We start from the raw sequence: 17,922 nt of genomic DNA on the forward strand, positions 1-17,922 counted from the left end.
ACACAGACACATCATGAGTGGATTGACTCAGTGTTCACCCTTGTTTCCCTCCTGTAGTCGTTATTAATATTAGTAAGAGCACGTTTTTGATAAGCATGTATATAATAGAGAACATTTTTAGGGTCTTTTAAGAGAGTCCCATATCGAGTGCAGGATACTGGCAGTAGGAAATCTCCTGGTGGCTAAGCAGAATGATAAAGGGGATATCATCTCTGTGCACACAAGTGTAAACTGCTTTTGTCTGAGGATTGAAGGAGCTGTATTACACACAGAAAGTTGACTGTCCGGTGCTCTGCCTTTTCTTTTAAAAAGTGCAGTTAAGCACAGACAGCAAGATGGAGCAGCTCTGTAACATGCAGGGAGGACTGAGAGAGTGAGTTTGTCTGACTTCAAAGAAGCGTCGCTCTCAGGTATGATTGGCTCCGTCAGGCACACTGTGCAATACAGAATATTTCAGCTGCTATTTTTCTAATTTCTATGGCAGGAAGACACCATTCCCAAAATCCATTCGAATCCACTGAATGTTATATTCAACTCCTCATCCATGCCGCAGGCGTAGAGGATTTGACAAAAACCTCCTACCAATTAATGGCTGCACTTTTAAAGATAATCCCACTTTCCATGGCTGCTGCTGCTGAGGACAAGCGGCCGCCGTCAGCAGCTCTGACTGATGTGGCCCCTGACAGCGTGAACCAGCTATAATGGTACAAATGCCACATTGTAGTTTCAGTGTAGCAGCGAAGCAAAAGATGAGCAGACAAGAGAAATTCAATTGTCCTAAGATCTGCTCTGCAAAGACAGCAAGAATTAAAAGAGTGGGTTGAAGCCTTCTTTGATAGCCTAGAGCCATACCAGCAGGAGAAACTGAAAACGGTGTCTTGTCCTGATACAGACCAGATGTTCCTGTGCAACCAGCCTCCCTCCGACTTGTAAGAGAGGGACTAAACTATTTAAATTCCCCATCCGCATTTACCTTGCATTTGTAAATGATCCCACTGCAGAATCTTGTAAATCAGCTGTCCTTCAGGTTAGATATGTTGCTGTCCTTCCTTTGCATGAATCACCCGAGTTCTTTTCTTTTTTGTTTGAAAACAGTCGTGCCGTACAGTTGGAAAATGACTGCGCTGGCAATGCAACGCTGCAGATTGAGCACGCGGATCGCAGCTTGTGGCTTCGGTAGTCGGTGTTAACGTGTGACGAGAGAGAACAGTAAACTGAGAAAGAGTTCTCCTGTGAATTCAGTGCCCCCATTATCTCTCCTTCTTTATCCGAAGGGCTGATGAAACCTTTTTTGTTAGCCAAGACAGCTTGGTGCTTTGGCTTAATTTTCCTTGCATAATTTTAAATACAGATCATGTCTACAGTGCTGCAATTAATGGATAGCCTAAAGACTTATTATTTCAAACTAATTGATATGTAAGAAAGTTTAAATAACATAAGTGATAAGAAATTTTTAGGAATAACTTCTGTAACTAACTCAGAATAACCTTTTTACTGTTACATAGAGTAGCAGACGACTGAATTATTCCTTCACCATCACTAAATCTAATGGTTGTCTGAATTTCTGTAGTTCCAAATACATTTACATGAGATGGGGAAAAGATGACATTTTATAGTTGTCGTTCTAAAAGGGGTTTTGTAAGTTAATAATCTCATTCATTTCTGATATGTGCCTACCATCATTTGGAATACTCCCAAAATGCAGGATAAATTTCTGTTATCCCCAACAAAAATGTGTTCTCTACACATATTTGAGATAGAGCTTTAAACCAAGCAACCAATGTTTTTAAAGTATTTTGCTTCCTCAAATAACTTGATCACTTATGAAAGGCCTTTGTTTTTCCAGTGTTCATTAAACTTATCTTCAACTAGATCGTGATCAGAATTGGCATCAGAGAATACACCTCTCAAGAACTTTTTCATGCTTTCGGAAGATGTCAAGTACCAAAGTAATAATAAAACACTGATGGAGCATTAAAAAGATAAGTTCTTATAACAGAAAGAGGTTTTGTTCTACTGCCAATTTTTTTTTTTCTTAAATAACGTTTTGCATGTTACAAAACTTTTGCAAGATAGAAGCCACCAACAGTGGTACACAGAAATGAAATCAGATTAAAAACAAATTAGAGCTCTAAGGAGATAGTGTTACACATTTTGATGGCATGCCTCTCAGTGGGAAAAAAGCAAAGGACTTAGTGAAGTTCCATGAAATTCGTCTCAGTTCAGGCTCGACCCTCTGGTGAACTAAACTTGGATGAACTGTATTAGCTGCAGAAGGAGAGAAGCCAGGGACCAAATCCAGCCCACACTGGCGCCAGTAGAAGAGCTCACTCCTCCTGGAGTAGGCTTGAGATCTGGATGAGGCCCCAGTGGGACCTCCATGAGCTGTGGCCCACTGAGATCGGTGGGGAAGGGACGAACCAAAGGAACTGATTCTCTGCATGGTTCTAAGTTGTGGTATCCCCTAATTTTCCGGCCTCTACTGGCTTCTAGGGAATGTGCAAATCCCTTCTCTTGGGAGCAGGCAGGTCTGACCACAAACCCAGCTGTGCTATTGGCAGTATAATTAAGAGATCTGTTCAAGAGGACATTAAGGTGTCAAACTGCATGGCAGGATGAAAAGCATACTATAGTACAGAGCTTAGGTGATAAGTCCTTCACCCATACTAAGCATTAAGAAAGGAAAACTCCTTCAGAGGTTTCCCTTCCTCATGGAGCTCAGGTGCTCAACAGAAACCCAGATGAGGTTGTACGCAAAGAGAGAAAGGAAGGTCTGGGTGCGAGAATGGCATCTGACCTTCTCTGGGGGATTTGTTATCTCTGTCCCTTGAAGCAGGCTTGGATTTTAAGCAACAACCTCATCCTAGAGACATATTTTGCGGTTCCTGAAGTTGCTAAGACAGTTGAAAATCCTGAACCTCTGAAAACCAGTTTTTGCACATCTCCTTGGAGACTCCGATTACCCTCAGATCTCTGGGAAGGAGCATGTGCTTCATGCCATTTTGTGCCAGTGGCTCCTTCGTTTGACCTGGTTAGTTTGTGCCTGTACTTCCATGGTGGCTGGTACTGTAGATCCAAAACCCATCAAAGTCAATCACTGTCTTCTTGTAGACTTAAGTGAACTTAAGTTAATAGGCATGAGTTCAAGCTACTCTGCATAGCCCTGGGACAGGCTTTGTGTTTTTCCTCAAGCTTTATGAAATTACCTTATACGTCAATTTTTGCATTGTGGATGCTTGCTGAACATCACTGAAATACAGTTTTCTGCATGGTTCATTTAAACTTGATGGGTCATTAGAGAGTCACCTGAGCTTGCAGTAGTCAGCATTAATATGACGTTTGAAAAAAACCAAAAGTTTAAATAAAAAAAACAACTGAACTGAATATTAATCCCTTGAACTTAATCATGAGGATGGCTCCACTGACCTCCCATTGCATAGTACTACTTAATCCAGTAAGAGCAGTTCAGACAAGAAAAGGAGGTTTTTCCCTTTTAAGTTCATCGTAGTATTGGGAAGTAAAAACCTTCAGGCTATTGTTAATTAGGTTGAACCTCTGGGCAGTGCCGCTCTTACATTAGGCTATAAAGTTTTTAAGAGTTGCAGTTAAAATTCCACACTGATTTTGCTGCTCAAGTGAAAATAAAAATGTGCGCTGTGTAATACAGCACAAAACAACGAGAAGTGGTAGATCTATGGAAGAAATAATGGTGCAAATAGAGACTTGAAGATAATAGTAATATATAAACACAGAGCAGCCATAAACAGTATCAGACTGTGTTCTTAGTAGCAATGATACATCTCCATTTGATGTTCATTGTATAATAATGAACATATACATCAATATATAAATTTGAAGCAAGTCCCAACTTTTTGTCATTGTTAAACTCAACCTCAAATCTTTCCTGACACTTGGAAGTACAAAGGCCAAAATTCTGAGCCATGATTTCTGGAAGATGGGGGTCAGTAGCTCTGTCTCCGCTGTTAAACTTCTGCTAGGTTCTGAATAGATTCTTTTCATTAGCTTGTTACGTTAGAAAATAATGGGTCGGCCACTAAACTGGCTCATCTTTTGGGGACAGTCAATGTGCACCTCTGCTAATAGTAAAGAGGAAGGCAGATTCATGTTGTTAATGAGTTAGGAAATACTTTGGAATAGCCTTCGTTGTTACAAGGGATTGCAGAACTGAACTACTTGAAAAGATTTACAAAGAAACTTGTGAGGCTTTGATCTTTATTCAGAGTGTGCTTGCTTTCTAGTCTAAAAACATTCATTTTTAACAGGATATTAACGGAAGGACTGACTGCTCAGTAATTTTCCGAGCAGACTTTTCAGTGAGGCTCCGTCCTGCAGAGGCTTTCTGATGTGAAAAGGTTTAGTCGGTGCAAGGTAAACTTCAAAGCGCAGCATGAGGCTCTATCAGTGTGATTATTTTTTGAACTAATGATGGCTTGCTTCTAAACCTCCACGCAGTTCCCTGACAGTTACCAATGACTTGGAGATTATAGTGGGCATTACCTTAAGAAACAAGTTGTCTCAGGATACACAGACCTCAGCGCGTGGTGGGAGCTCTGGTTACGGTAAAACGGCTTGAGAGTCTGGGCTGAGCAGGAAGGTCATTGTGCGGTATAGCAGTGAAAGGAGGTGCCAGACTTAATCATAGGATGATGCTGTTCCTTTTCCATTGAGTAGCACAGTGATGCCACTAGAGAGAGACAGAGAAATAGATTATTTATTTCCTTTTCGTTGTGGCATTTGAGAAGAAATCCCTGTGTTCGAAGGGAATTTTCTGTGATAATGATGGGACCTGTTAGAGATGTCCTGCCAAGAGTCAGACACAGGCGACACTATAATTATCTATTAGCAAGGTGGATGTGAGAGACTGAAAACCGTTTTGTTAAATGGTATTCAGGGTTCAGTTTAGGCAAGGATCCAAAAGCTGTGCTGCGGGTTTCACCACGATTTGTTCAGATCTGTGCTCTATCAGCTCCTGAGCCATCACACAGGAGGCATTAAGCACCTGAAGCTTTATTTCCTTGTCTCTCTCCTCTTTCAAAAATAGCCAGAACCTCTCGCTCTGTGGGACAGCACCACTTTTAGGCAATACACATGATACATAAAGTGACCCCACGGTTTCCAGGGCCCCCTGGAGACATCCTGCTCAGTTGCTGTGGTGCTGTACAGCTCTCAGAGTCCTGTGTCCTTCAGTCCACCCGGGATTTGAAATATTTCTGGAATATATTATAGCTGTTACAAGCTCAAGATGTCATTTAAAAGGAGTTTCCAAGGGACGGTGATGACCTTTTGAGCTGAGAGTTACAATACTGTTGCTCTTCTGAGGCCTGTGCTGTTGGACAGGCAGCTGCCTGTTTACTGGGTGCCTTGGAGGCATCGTGGAAGTGGAAAAAAATCACTTATTAGAAGGTAATAGATGCACTGGTTATTTTTCAGTTGTTTGTTTTGAAGAGAGTATCCAAAATATGGACAGCGCTTTATAAAAGTACCAGTTAAGAAGTTCTATCTGAGCCGTGTCACTAGAGTTATTTACCCTGGATCCACCCCAATAAACTAAGGGCAGTATCTGATGATAGATGAGACCTCAGTGGAGTTTCTCTGAATTTATTGCATTGAAACTTGAGCAGATTCTCTGTTGTTTGCAGTGAAGCTAACTTATTCCAGGCATAATGAAAAAGAGCAGAAAGAATCTAGCCTTAAAATGTTATATATACTCATGGAATGGCGATGTTTTTCCCATTCATACCAGCTCAAATAATCTTTATTCATATGCATCATGAGATGCATAGGTCAGGTATTTATAGAGTCATTAAAAAAACACTTGACAGCTTAAGAAAGCATTTAATCCACAAAAGGAAACAATTACACAAAGTAGTCAACAGAAAGAAGAGTGATTCCAAGTATACAGCTTACAAGGCACAGAGCAGTGCTTTGCATGAGAATAAACTGCTGTACTGATGAAGAAATAGGAAACAAAGTTATTGTGAAGAAAATCCTCCCCCAGAATGCAGTAAAAGCTCTCTCTTCAGAGAAAATGCAAAAGATCTGAGATTACTACTACTAATAATACAGCTGCCAGTAGGAACAATCACCAGTTAAGGCTTTTGCTGTAAGGAGCTTCTGTAACTCAAAAGTTTTCAGCAGAGGTACATACAGGCATATGTATATATAATACATATATAACCTGGGCAATTCTGATGGGCATCTCATCACACAAATATTTGTTTTAATTAGCTTCTGGAATCGATGTTGGTTTTCTATGCAGAAAGAAGATATAAGTACCTTTATGAGAGTGTTAAAATCTAGGAACCCAGGTCCCAGGTTTCTTCCCAGTCCCATTTGTTTAATTGAGGTGGCAGTTAATAAAGGTGGAGACACAGGTTGATGAAGGCCCTAAGGTTACAGCCTAATGCCTTGAGACAGCAGATATTAAGGACTCATTTATATGGGGACTTCTTGTACATTAGGGAGGTATTTGCAAATCACCTTTGCTTTAACAGGAAGAGACACAAAGCTGAAACATGGAAGATAACAGTCAGGGGAAGTTGAAAGGGGAGTATAGAATCATAGCATAGTTTGGGTTGGAAGGGACTTTCAAAGCTCATGAGCAGGGACATCTTCACCAGCTCAGGTTGCTCAGAGCCCTGTCCAGCCTGGCCTGGGATGTCTCCAGGGATGGGGCATCTACCACCTCTCTGGAAATCATAGATTCATGTTGGTTGGAAGAGACCCTCAGGATCATAGAGTCCAACCATAATGTAACCTAGCTCTAGCACTAAACCATGTCACTAAGAATTTTGTCTAAATGCCTTGTAAACCCCTCTGTGGTGACTCCACCACTTCCCTGGGCAGCCTGTTCCGATGCCCAACAACCCTTTCCATGAAGAATTTTTTCCTAATATCAACCTAAACTAGTGCAGCCTTTTGCCATGGAGAAGCAGGGGCGGCAGCAGTCGATCAGTCAGAAATACAGCAAATCCTGAGCAAGCAGCCCTGGTCTCAGGAGTAGCACCAGAGACCTTGTGGGGTGGGAATATCGGCTTGGTGTGCTCGACCTCAGGTGAAGAACCTAGGGGAGCTCCACCTGGGAGAAAAAAAGAGTGTGGGATGAGGCTGGCAGAGTGAAAAGTCCCAGCGTTGGTGTTTCTCAGGTCTGTCATGGTCCGAAAAGTAACCGTTATTTCAAAACGCAGTGATGGATGTGCACTGAGACTGAGATGTTCTTGTCTGAGGACAGGAATCATTAATTGGAGCTTTCCAGGCAATGTAAACACATTTCCCACACCAACTGTCATTCCCCTTGTGTGATGCTGTTTTCCCTGTACCATCTCTGATACTGAGTGCCCTTAGGTTTTCTTTAATGATTCCACACTCCAGTATCTTGTGAGATAAAACCTCAGCTACCTGAACAGTTTCATTTCGTGCTTAGCTATATTGTCTACAAGTAGCTGTGTTAAGCCCCAATGTTAAGACAGTGGCATGTTCCTTTTTGCACTTGCTTGCAGTCCCTGGGAGAAAAAGAAAAAGCGAGCGTTGAGGTGCTCTCTGCAGATGTAGAGATGTTAACTCCTTTCCTAGGCCTGGATAAACAGCTTTCCATTTCTCAGCTGCTTTCTTTGGCCTGTCTTCACATGGCAGAGGTGGGTATATCACTTTTGGGAAGGTCCTGCAGAAGAGTCCCGGGTTCTTCTCAAACCCAGTGCTCAGAGGGACTGAGGACAACTGAGTAGTGGTGACTCCTTTGCCTTCCCAGCAGAAATCTGCTTAGTGGAGGGAATAACATGGTTCTTAAAAACAAACTCCTTCTGTTTCCAATTAAACAAAAATTGCTGTCTATAAATCACTTGATCCCTGAGCTCTGTTCCTCAATTTCCCTCTCCCTGTTATTGAGCCCCCGTCTGCTTTTAACAATTCTTGCTACTCATATGTCTTTTAATGCTGTATCCCTCCAGAATGGCTTTCTAATTAAGTAAGCTCTGAAAATGAAAAGAGCAGAACAGCAGCTTGCTTGCTCTCTGTACCCTTAATCTGGGAGTCCTCTATGTGCTATTTTGGAAGCTAAATTGAGGTCACTGACATTATGCATATTTGTTGTCTGATGCAGTCTTAAAAGCCCCAAATCCTCTATTCAAAATTATCTTTAGGGTCAAACATTTGCAGGAAGAAAAATCAGTATTTGGAGCTTTCACAGATTTAGAGAAACAGGGGAGGAGTGAGAAAGGGGCCACAATCTCAGAGCAGCGTTTGCGTTGCAATATGCTTTTACTGACCAGTGAAAAGATCAGTGTCACTGGTGCTAACAAAGTAAATGTTTCCAAAGACATCTGAAAAGGAAAATGGGAGCGTTGCTACACAGAAATACCCTGTAAAGGTTGCAGTCCCCCTTTTGTTATGAATCGTGTAGTCACCAGTTATTGCCTCCTGTCAAAATACATTGTGCTGAAAGTGCACAGAGGAAATTATGCAGTTGAGTTTCTCATTAGTAAAAAAAATATATATCTATATATATACTGTTTCTGTGGTATTAAATATTATACTACATGTGGGTAGTGCCACGGTAATTATGGATACAAATTAGTGTCACACTTCAACTGGTGAATAAATACATTAACCAAATACCAAACCCAGTCACTATTTTGATATTTTGCTGCCCTCTGCCTCAAGGGGAAGTAACACATCTTACACCTTTTCCACATTTGGATTTGGAACTCAAAAATCATTACAATCTTTTTAAAACTTGAGAATGAAGAGTTTGCTGTTGGAAATGTCAGATATTGTTGGAGATACCAAACCCAAAAAACTGACCTTACAGAAAAATTGCACATGGAATGGAAAATCTGTGACTTGAAAAAGTTTATTTTTAGTCATATCAAATTTTTGCCATGGAAGCACTTCATCAAAACAAATATGGCCATAATGAATGTTTTTGATGCAGCAAAATTCCGTTTTGGTGTTGTATTTTGTTTTTTCACCAAATGTGTAACCAGTTTTATTGCATGCATAATTTTATCAAAAGAGTTTTGCTTGAAGGTTGGTTCGTTAGGTGTTTTTTAAGTAGTGATCCTTCCATTATTTTTGAGTTGATAATATATTAAAAAAAAGAGCTGGACTGAATCCTAGTCTGTGTGGAAGTGGGTTGGTTTTGCATCAGACAAGGAACTGGCTCTGGCATGGGTTCCGACATGAGGAGAATGATGCTACGAGGTCACCCCGCTGTGCAGACCACACATGTGGTGTCTCAAGCTGCATGGGGAAGGAAGAGAGTGGAAATTGTTTGGAAAACACTTTCATTCCCAACTTCCGAAATGGCGCTTTTAAGGTACAACGGGAAGGAGCAGCAGTGTTTGCATTAAGAGCTTCAAAGGTGTCGCTGTGGCAGGAAGGGAGGTGGGTTGGACGTGTTTTCCACCACAATTTCCCTTTCCCTTGGGCTGCCCAAGCGAGGGGAGGAGGTCAGATGGAAGCAGCGCTGCGGATGGACCAGCTGTGGATCCACCTCGTGTCTTCAGGCCGTGAAGCTGCCTGTGGGTAGATGCAGTAGAATTTCACAAGATGCTGGCAAACAGCACCAGCCCTCAGCTGGATTCCCGAATTTCCTACGTGTGTGGTAGGGTCACATTTTAGTCAACTGGTTGTTTTTAATGCACACGGTAAGGTCTTTGTACCTGACACCTCAAGTCCTAGGTCTGGTTGTTGGTTGTGTTTGTGCTTCCCACGGTTCAGGTACTGGTACTGCAAAACCTTTCTTAACTTTGTTCTACATCTTGAACTTCTAGTAGCTCATTATTAGATTCTTATGCCTCATTAGCTCGGCTTGTTTGCTTTTCCACAGTTATCTTAAAACAATCCTGAAATTAAAAATAAATTAAAAAATTGTGCAGCAGGGAAGAGGATGAGATGTATTTCAGGTTGTGAGAAGGGAGAAGAGTTCAATATTTGAAGCTTAAGCTCAGGGACAAGATAATATCAAACACCATCAACGTGGAATAATTTAGGGTTCAGGGGTTTAACATATTTATTTTATTTTTAAATGTTCTCATTTTTTTTAACCTAAACACTCCATGTGAACTTCAGCCCTCCTGGTAACTTGTGTTGGCAGCATGTTGCGTTTTTCATGTGATCGTTTTATTTTTGTTCTTGGTAGAAACAGAAGTTCATTAGATCACATTGCAAGTATGCAGAAGTCTACAGGGGCTTGATCAGGATAGCCTGAAACCACAGTTTCTGCTTTTGTAATTCTTTATTGATCGCAGTAACTTCTTTTAATGCTATGGGCACTATTTTAACACTATGTTATGCTATGTTATTTTGGTAGGTTTAATAACAGCTAGGCATAATTGCTATAAATAGGTTTAATAATACCATCAGTTTCCTTTCCTGACTGTATTTTCCTTGCTTTAAGCTGAATGACCGTATTCATTTTCACCACCCACATTCCAAGGAAGGGTTGCCGAGGCCATTCCCTGAACGATGACCCTTTTTGGAAAGCAGTTGTAGCCAAGGATGCCGAAGAACCCTTCAGATTGAGAGGGAGTGCGTGCCCATCAGCTGGGCGGCTGCCTGCCTGCCAGGAGCTCTGCTCCCCAGGGCATGGGCTTAGTCTTATAAAGCCCCGCTCATCTGCCATCCCTAAGGCTGGGGGCTGTGTTGGTTGTAGTCGAGATTGGAAGGATGCAGTGGTGTTGGTCCAGGGCACAGGGGTCAAGAGCGACACACATTCACCTCGTGTCCCCAGGGACCCCCCTGCAAACAAGGAACGATGGCTCCAAATTTGAAAGTATTAACTCATTGCCTGCAAGAAAAGAACATGGGAGTGTGCTTTACCTGAGCAAGAAATAATGTTTCCAGCCCCTTGTGGGATACTAAAGCTGCATGGAGGTGACAGTAGAAAGAGGTTTTGGTTGAGGGTTAAAGAGAGGACAGAGGATCTATAAGAAATAGTGAGATAACAGAAGGAAGAAGGTTGTTATATGTTAATGGAAACAGTGGTCCAGATAATGATCTGCCCATCTAATCATCAGTCTCATTTTTCCCCCCTTGTCTGGCTCCAAAATACTAAAAGCAAGTATAGGTCACCTTGTTTAGTAGCTAGAGAGGAGACGACTCGGGGTAGGTGGACTTGTGATGGGAAACAACCCGAGGGGACAGCAAACTGAAGGGTAAGGCCACGCAGGGCCAGAGTCTGGTGGTGCTGGTTGTGAAGAGAGGTTTTTACACACCGCTACTAACGGGAGGGCAGCTTTGCATTAGTGAATGAACTGTAATGTCCCTGTAAAGCCACCAAATATGGTTATCATTATCTAACAGAATGATACAGAGGGTTTTAAATAAAAACAGCTGGTTTTAAGCAGGCAACTTGTTTCTTTAACCTTGACCCACAGCTGTTTGCCAGTGTTATGCCTGGGGCTGGTGGTTTAAGGAGAAATACGGCCAATGCGCTGTGAGAGTGTTGTGGGTTTGCAAGCCCCAGGCTGGCTGAGGAAGACTTCGGTGAGGGGGCAGGTCCAGCAGTGGGGCGGCACCCCGGCTCACCCCTTGTGCTCCTCATTGCAGCTGGAGTCCTGTGTGACAGCCTGGGGCTCAGGGAACGGGCTTGGAGCTGCTCGTCCAAAGCCGAGCAAAGGGAGGGACTGACGGTGCCTTTGAAATCAAAGAGAAAACTAATTGTTACACACTTGCAGTTTTAATCAACCCTCCTTGTCTACTGTCTGCTCCTTCTCAACTAACTTCAACCTTCTCATGATTAGATATCTATATAGACTGTCTCTGGAGACACAGAAGAGAGAGAGGTAGCTCCAGATTCATGTCATTTCTATTAAACGCTCGACTTAGGGAGATTACCCACTGGAGGCACTTTAGGAGGTGAACATTAGACACAATTGCTATCTAACAACATGCGTATGGTTGCGCTGGGTTCAGATAATGTTCAGTTTCTGAGGGATTTCAAATATTTCTATTGCTCTTAAACCTAATTGAGCAAATCAAGGTTCTGAAGGAAGTTGAGAGCTAGGAGACTTTCGAACTTACAGACCTCCTTCTATAACTGAGGTGCCTAACATTTACAAATTCAGTAATTCTATGTATGCTAATGAGGTGGAGAAATACAGCAGCCCATGGCTGGCTCAGACACTCCTGGATAAAGAAATTTATACCCTTTTATAAAGCTTTGTCTGCCAGCGCTCTGGAGCCTTTCCCACGATTCCTTGATTTGTAAAAACTATTGTATGCAGAGCTGCGTCTCCCTGCAGGAACTTTAACTGTCTTTATGGGGGGCTCAGACACACCGTGGATCCACACCAGCAGCCCAGACCCCAGCTGCAAATGCTCCTGAACAGGAAAAGTCTTGGTGTTTTGTCCCACTTTTGGCATAAATCTCCCTCCATGATAGCACCTTTGGGTAGCTGTCATAAATAAGGAGAAGGACTTGCCTTCCCCTCCCTCCCTCCTGTTTTTTTAAGCAGTTGGGGGTATTCAGCAGTGAACTGTAATCAAAAGCATGATTGCACCATGATGGAAGGAAGAGCTTTGCCTAGAATATAATCTTTGGATTTGCAAGATGACCTACGTGAGTGCCATGCTACCATCACTGCATGAAAGAAGAGTGTTATGGTAGCAATTGTTGTAACAGTTGATACAAATATATCTATTTTAGAGGCAGGGTGTATTTAATGCAACTGTTTGTGCCTCAGACGCAGTGCTTGTCAGCACTATGACACCAAGGTGGGAAACTGAGGTCAGAACAGCAGGAAAATTGCCAGAAACAAGGCAGGAAAGGAGCTTTAGCAGGAGAACCAACAGGAAAAAGCCAGATCTTAGATCTTGAGGAAGAAAAACTGCAAAATTTGTCTAATTAAGGAATGTAGAACTAGACCGGGTGAGCTAAGGACGTTGATTTGCACATCAGGAGAAAGGAGAAGAGGCCTCACAAAAATAAAATCAGAGATGCAGGATGAAAACCAGGACAGAAGCATGGGGAACGGGATTGGAAGGGCTCAGAGGGAAGCGTAGTGGTAAAGTCACATGCTGTGGACAGGTCAAGGATGATAAGAGCAGTGCAGACCCTAATGTTCAAGTGAAAACTTGTGGTATTTGTTGAGAGCCGTCACAATGGGGTGAAGGAGACTTGAAACCAGGCAGGATAGACTCAAGCATACAGCTGAAGGATCAGAATTCATAGCATCTTTATGCATCCTGGAAAAAAATACAGTTCAAAATACAATTGTCTAAGGAACTACTGTGAAACTGCTGCAGCTACAGTTAGCAGAACCTGACTCCTTCTTTTTAAGAAGGTGGGTGGATGGATGGCTGGATGGTTGGATGGCGTGGATTTGGCTTTGGAACTCACCCCTTTTGCTTCCTGCTGTGCTTATATTGGTCATGGTGAAAAAATTGGCTTTGTCCTCAGTTGAAACCTTCGTGCACATTAATGTTTTTTTAAATAATGGATCGTGCAGATCCTAATATGGGCACTAAAAACAAAGGCTGTACAAATAAATACTGGGAAAGGGCCCACAGCTTCCTGAAGACTCATAGCCAGATTTCTTTCTGCATGCCTTGTGCATCCTGTTGATGATATGACACTTTTTCCCCAGTAATGTCCAAGACACATACTGCATTAATCAGATAATGTAACTTTCCATGATCTAGCCCTAAGAAATGCAATTTAACTTCTTTTCCCTCCCTCTTCGACTCCCTTTGACAACTGACTTTTTCCTAATGGTTTCTCCAACCCAAGAAATCTGGCGAAAGTTATTATATTGTTCTCAGTGCAATGTTTGTGGTGTGATTAATGTGTGATGAGCTACCTGAAGCTTAATGAAAGCCTTTGCTCTTTCAAAGTCTTATCTGTGATCCATACTGCACTTGAAACGGGTCTTGTGAAGGCCAGTGGGAGTATGGACACCGACACAGTTAAATTCATATATATTTTACGGTTTTGGGTACCCAAGGGTGATACCCAACACCAGCCTTATGCACAAATGACTGCATGTTCCTTCAGCTTTGAAATGACTGCATGGAAATTAATAGGCATATTGGATGTGTGGCTCTAATATGAAAAAGAAAATAATATATTCTTAAATCATGGAAAAACGCATCATTAATTTCCCCCCTGCCTCGTGTGGTGCAGCACTGGTTGCATTAGATACCCCTGAAGACACCTTTTCTCTTTTGTTGTAGTTGCAGGTGGAACTTGATCAGGAATATCAAGACAAATTCAAAAGACTGCCTTTGGAAATTCTGGAGTTCGTACAGGAAGCCATGAAAGGGAAAATCAGTGAAGATGGAGACCACAGTTCTGCCCCCTCTTCCCTGGCATCTGACAGCGGAAAATCAAATCATAAACCTCTGCAAAGTGAAGAGGAATTGGAAGAAGATAATCCAGAAAAAGTGTTTGATACTACTTTTTAACTGCCCAAGAAGCAATCAGAGCGCCCGGGCGCAGCGCTCCCCAGCTGCCCGTCTCCGCTCTCCCGACGTGAGCTGCTGTGGAAGCGCTTCGGGAGCCTGGAGGAATCTGCATTCAAGTGCACATTTCCCAAAAGGAACATTTTATAAAAAGTATCGTGCAAAGGTCTTCATTCTCATTCTTCATCTTATTAGTATTCTAAAGCTTAGTGCAGTTGTAATGGGAAAATTAATATGTTAACCATCCTCTCCTCTTTCTTTTTTTTTGGCCAATTTACAATGGGTAATTTTCTGGCCATGTTCACTGTTAAGAATGTTTAATGAAGACCAGTGTATTGTACAGAGACAAATGTGTGCAGATTTCCTTTTGAAGTGCCAGTGCAAAGTGCTCCAAACTAATACAGCTCCTAGAGAATATTATAACAGTACTTAATCATATTTGTTTCCTTCTTTATAACTGCACCTTGACAGCTGTACCATCATTTTACATTTGCACTGAAACATTTAATCCTTTTTAGCGTTGCAAGCACTGGTGGCTTGCTGTCTTGATATTACGTTTGTCACACGGAAAGAAATATATTTGCTGCTGAAAATTCTTGGAACTGTGGGGACAAGAGGAAAACAAAGAGAAGAACTCTGCCTGGAGATTGTCGGTGTCTGTGTACCTCTGTGTTTGTTACACTGTGTGAGTGCATATATGTTCGTATATATATATATATAAAAATATATATATAGCTATATGTGCACACACATCCGTCTGTATACACACGCGGCATGTTTCTATTTGAAGTCGGCGTGGTCTCTTGGCCAAATTAAACGTTTCAGGGATATGTGAGTAGAGAGAATCATTATGAAAGCTAATATGTGGGTTATACTGCTATAAAATAGTCATTGAATCATACAATTCTTTTTGTGGTGTTAGTGTTGTAAATCAAAGTAGTTTTAGAGTATAAATTTGATATATATTTTGCAGACTCAAAAGTATTGATTTTAAGTATCATATTTTAAGCTTACTGAATTTGATAGGATTATAAAACGTTTAGGACTACAGTATTTGAAATCTAACAGAATCTTCCATTATTTTTAAGACTGAGGTTCAGTTTTACTAAGGTCTGAAATTTAAAAGCAAAATATAAAAACCTGGTCACTGTTATTTAAAACTGTATATTAATCCATTTAACTGACTTCTTAAGAACAATCAAAGTTAGTGTACTGTATGATATGCATGAGAGAAGTAACAGCACATGTTGAGAAATTTATATCAGACGACAGAGAGATTTTGTGAAAGTCAGGATGTTTGAAAAGGTAAATAAATGCTATTCTCTGGATTCCCATGCTAACAGAAATAGGAATTATGAAATGTTACAGACGGATTCTTATTTGTACCCAAGCCAATGCATAATGAGTGAGGCCTTTTCCTCAGCTGCGCCGTGAAGAGGCGTCTTAGGGCAAAGGATAAACAGGCTCAAAAGACAGAGATTTGTGTTGAGAGGCCTGATCCTGCAAACTGGCAGAAATGACTTTTCCTGCACACAACAGGGCTCAGTGCAGCTGTGCTGGGGAATAGCATTCACATACACATTTGCAAGATCGGGGCCTTACTTTGTATTTAAAAAGCAATCGGAGAAAGAAGTCAATTACATAGGGAGGCATTTTAATACATCGTAACAGTTAAGTTACTTTACTTCCATTCCCTCAGGATTTTAGTACTTTAAAGTAACTTATTTTATTTAAATTGAAGCAATAAAATACAAATCAAGCTTAAGTTTTCAGTTAAATAATGGTGTGTATATATATAAGTTCAAATCTTGGAAAACAAACAGTATTTTCATGTTTCTTTTTTAACCTTAGAGCAGAAAGAAAGAAAAATTGCACATTGTTTGGAGATCATATTTTGGATTAAACTGTTCTGGTTTATGATGATGAAATTAGTGAACATGAAATTCAAAAATCTGACTTTCATCTTAATGCTAGGTAAAGTGAATCCTCAGCTAATCCTTGTTTTGCACTTTGAAATCCATCTTAATCACTCATTGAAAGCATAGAGAGTCAAGATGTAATGCTGCATTTTATAAAGTTAAAATGACATATTGTCTAAATTATTAAAAGAATAAACTGATAGCAGTGTTGACAATAAAACTGAAGACTATGGTGTTATAGAAACCGTTGTACAGTGCAGGCTTTTCGGTAAAATCTTAGCTCCTTTGATTTTCAGCGCTACATTCTCATGGATTTCAGCGGAGCCAGGACTTCACCGCAGGCTTCAAAGAAACTTGGGCAAATACTAATTAACCTTTTATTTATATTTAAAAAAAATAAATATACCAGTTGGGTTAACTATACTCTCAGCTGTAGTCATTTTACAGTAAGTTTGTATTTGACCATTTCCTGTACTCACATTTTTTTATATCTGTACAGTGCCACTTTCTGCAGGTGTAAGGTAGTGTGTAATACTGTACATCTTGCATCGTTCAAACTATTTCAGTGAAACAGATATCATTTAATATTGATATTACTTGAACTAGAGTAAGATAATGAAAAAAGGGTCTTTATGATGTGCAAGTCTTGTGCCTTTTATGTATTTGCCTTGTTCCGTGTTGAATGTGTGGAAATGCTGTATCGTGGACTTTCTGCTGTATAGAATAGAGCTGTCTATATTAAACTAGGTCGTGCACTTCAGATATCTTTACACTACTGAAAATAGCTTGGTTTTGGCAGCATAAACAGAATTTTAAAAATTCTAATGAAGGCCAGACATTTTAGATTTAACATGTTCATAATTATGTTAATTAATGCTCATGTATTAGCTAAACATTCACTGAAAGATAACTAAAGGGACATCACTGCTTGCCTTTCTTTGAAATCAGTGTTGCTCTTGTACATTGTATTAATAGTGTCTGTGATTGATTAGTCCTTGATGATTTGCTTTCGAAGTAGGATGAAATATTTCAGTTAACATGTACATATTTTTCGGTTCCTCAAGCTATGATTGTTTCAGAGGCATAATTCACATTTTTGTAAAAATTCTATGCAATTTTGTGGCATGATGTTTCTTCCACTTGTAATTTTATGTGCTTACATTACAGATCCAAAGGACAAATAAAAATTTCTTAACACAAGGCAGTTGTTTCCTCTGTTCATTGACTGAAAAGCCTCGGTTGACTCAAGAGACCTTACTGACCTCAAAGACCTTGCCCTCACCCCGGCAAGGGCAGCACCACCAGAAATCAATGGACTTTCCCTGCAGGCTCTTGTGTTCACAAGAAGAACCTGCAGGTGCCCGGGCATCTCCCATCCCTCCTAGGCAAAACCTGTACTCGCTGGTGCTCTGAAACAGCAGGAAAACAAAAAAGTACACCAAGAACTGATAAGGAAATCTGTATGATTTTCAGCCATACTGGTAAACTACCTTGACAAATTAGAGCAGCCTTACTTCTCTTCCACTGTCCCAGCTGCTGCGCTAATCATCTATGCAATTATATATGTGCTGTGGAATGTACC

At 41.0% G+C, this 17,922-nt stretch overlaps 1 protein-coding gene across 2 annotated transcripts in view; it reads left to right on the forward strand.

The window, feature by feature from the left end:
* PLCB1 (phospholipase C beta 1) overlaps positions 1-17,540 on the forward strand; it is a 361,445-nt gene extending 343,905 nt beyond the window's left edge. Inside the window, exon 32 of one of the 2 annotated variants that reach the window (XM_082050060.1) lies at positions 14,194-17,540. In XM_082050060.1, coding sequence (XP_081906186.1) covers positions 14,194-14,424 — 231 coding nt within the window. In that variant the 3' untranslated portion in view covers positions 14,425-17,540. The remainder of the gene's footprint in view (positions 1-14,193) is intronic. The other variant, XM_082050061.1, reaches the window with a different exon arrangement.
* Positions 17,541-17,922: the final 382 nt, after the last annotated feature.

The sequence above is a fragment of the Streptopelia decaocto genome, assembly GCF_964273445.1.
Source record: "Streptopelia decaocto genome assembly, chromosome: 3".
Lineage (NCBI taxonomy): Eukaryota > Metazoa > Chordata > Aves > Columbiformes > Columbidae > Streptopelia > Streptopelia decaocto.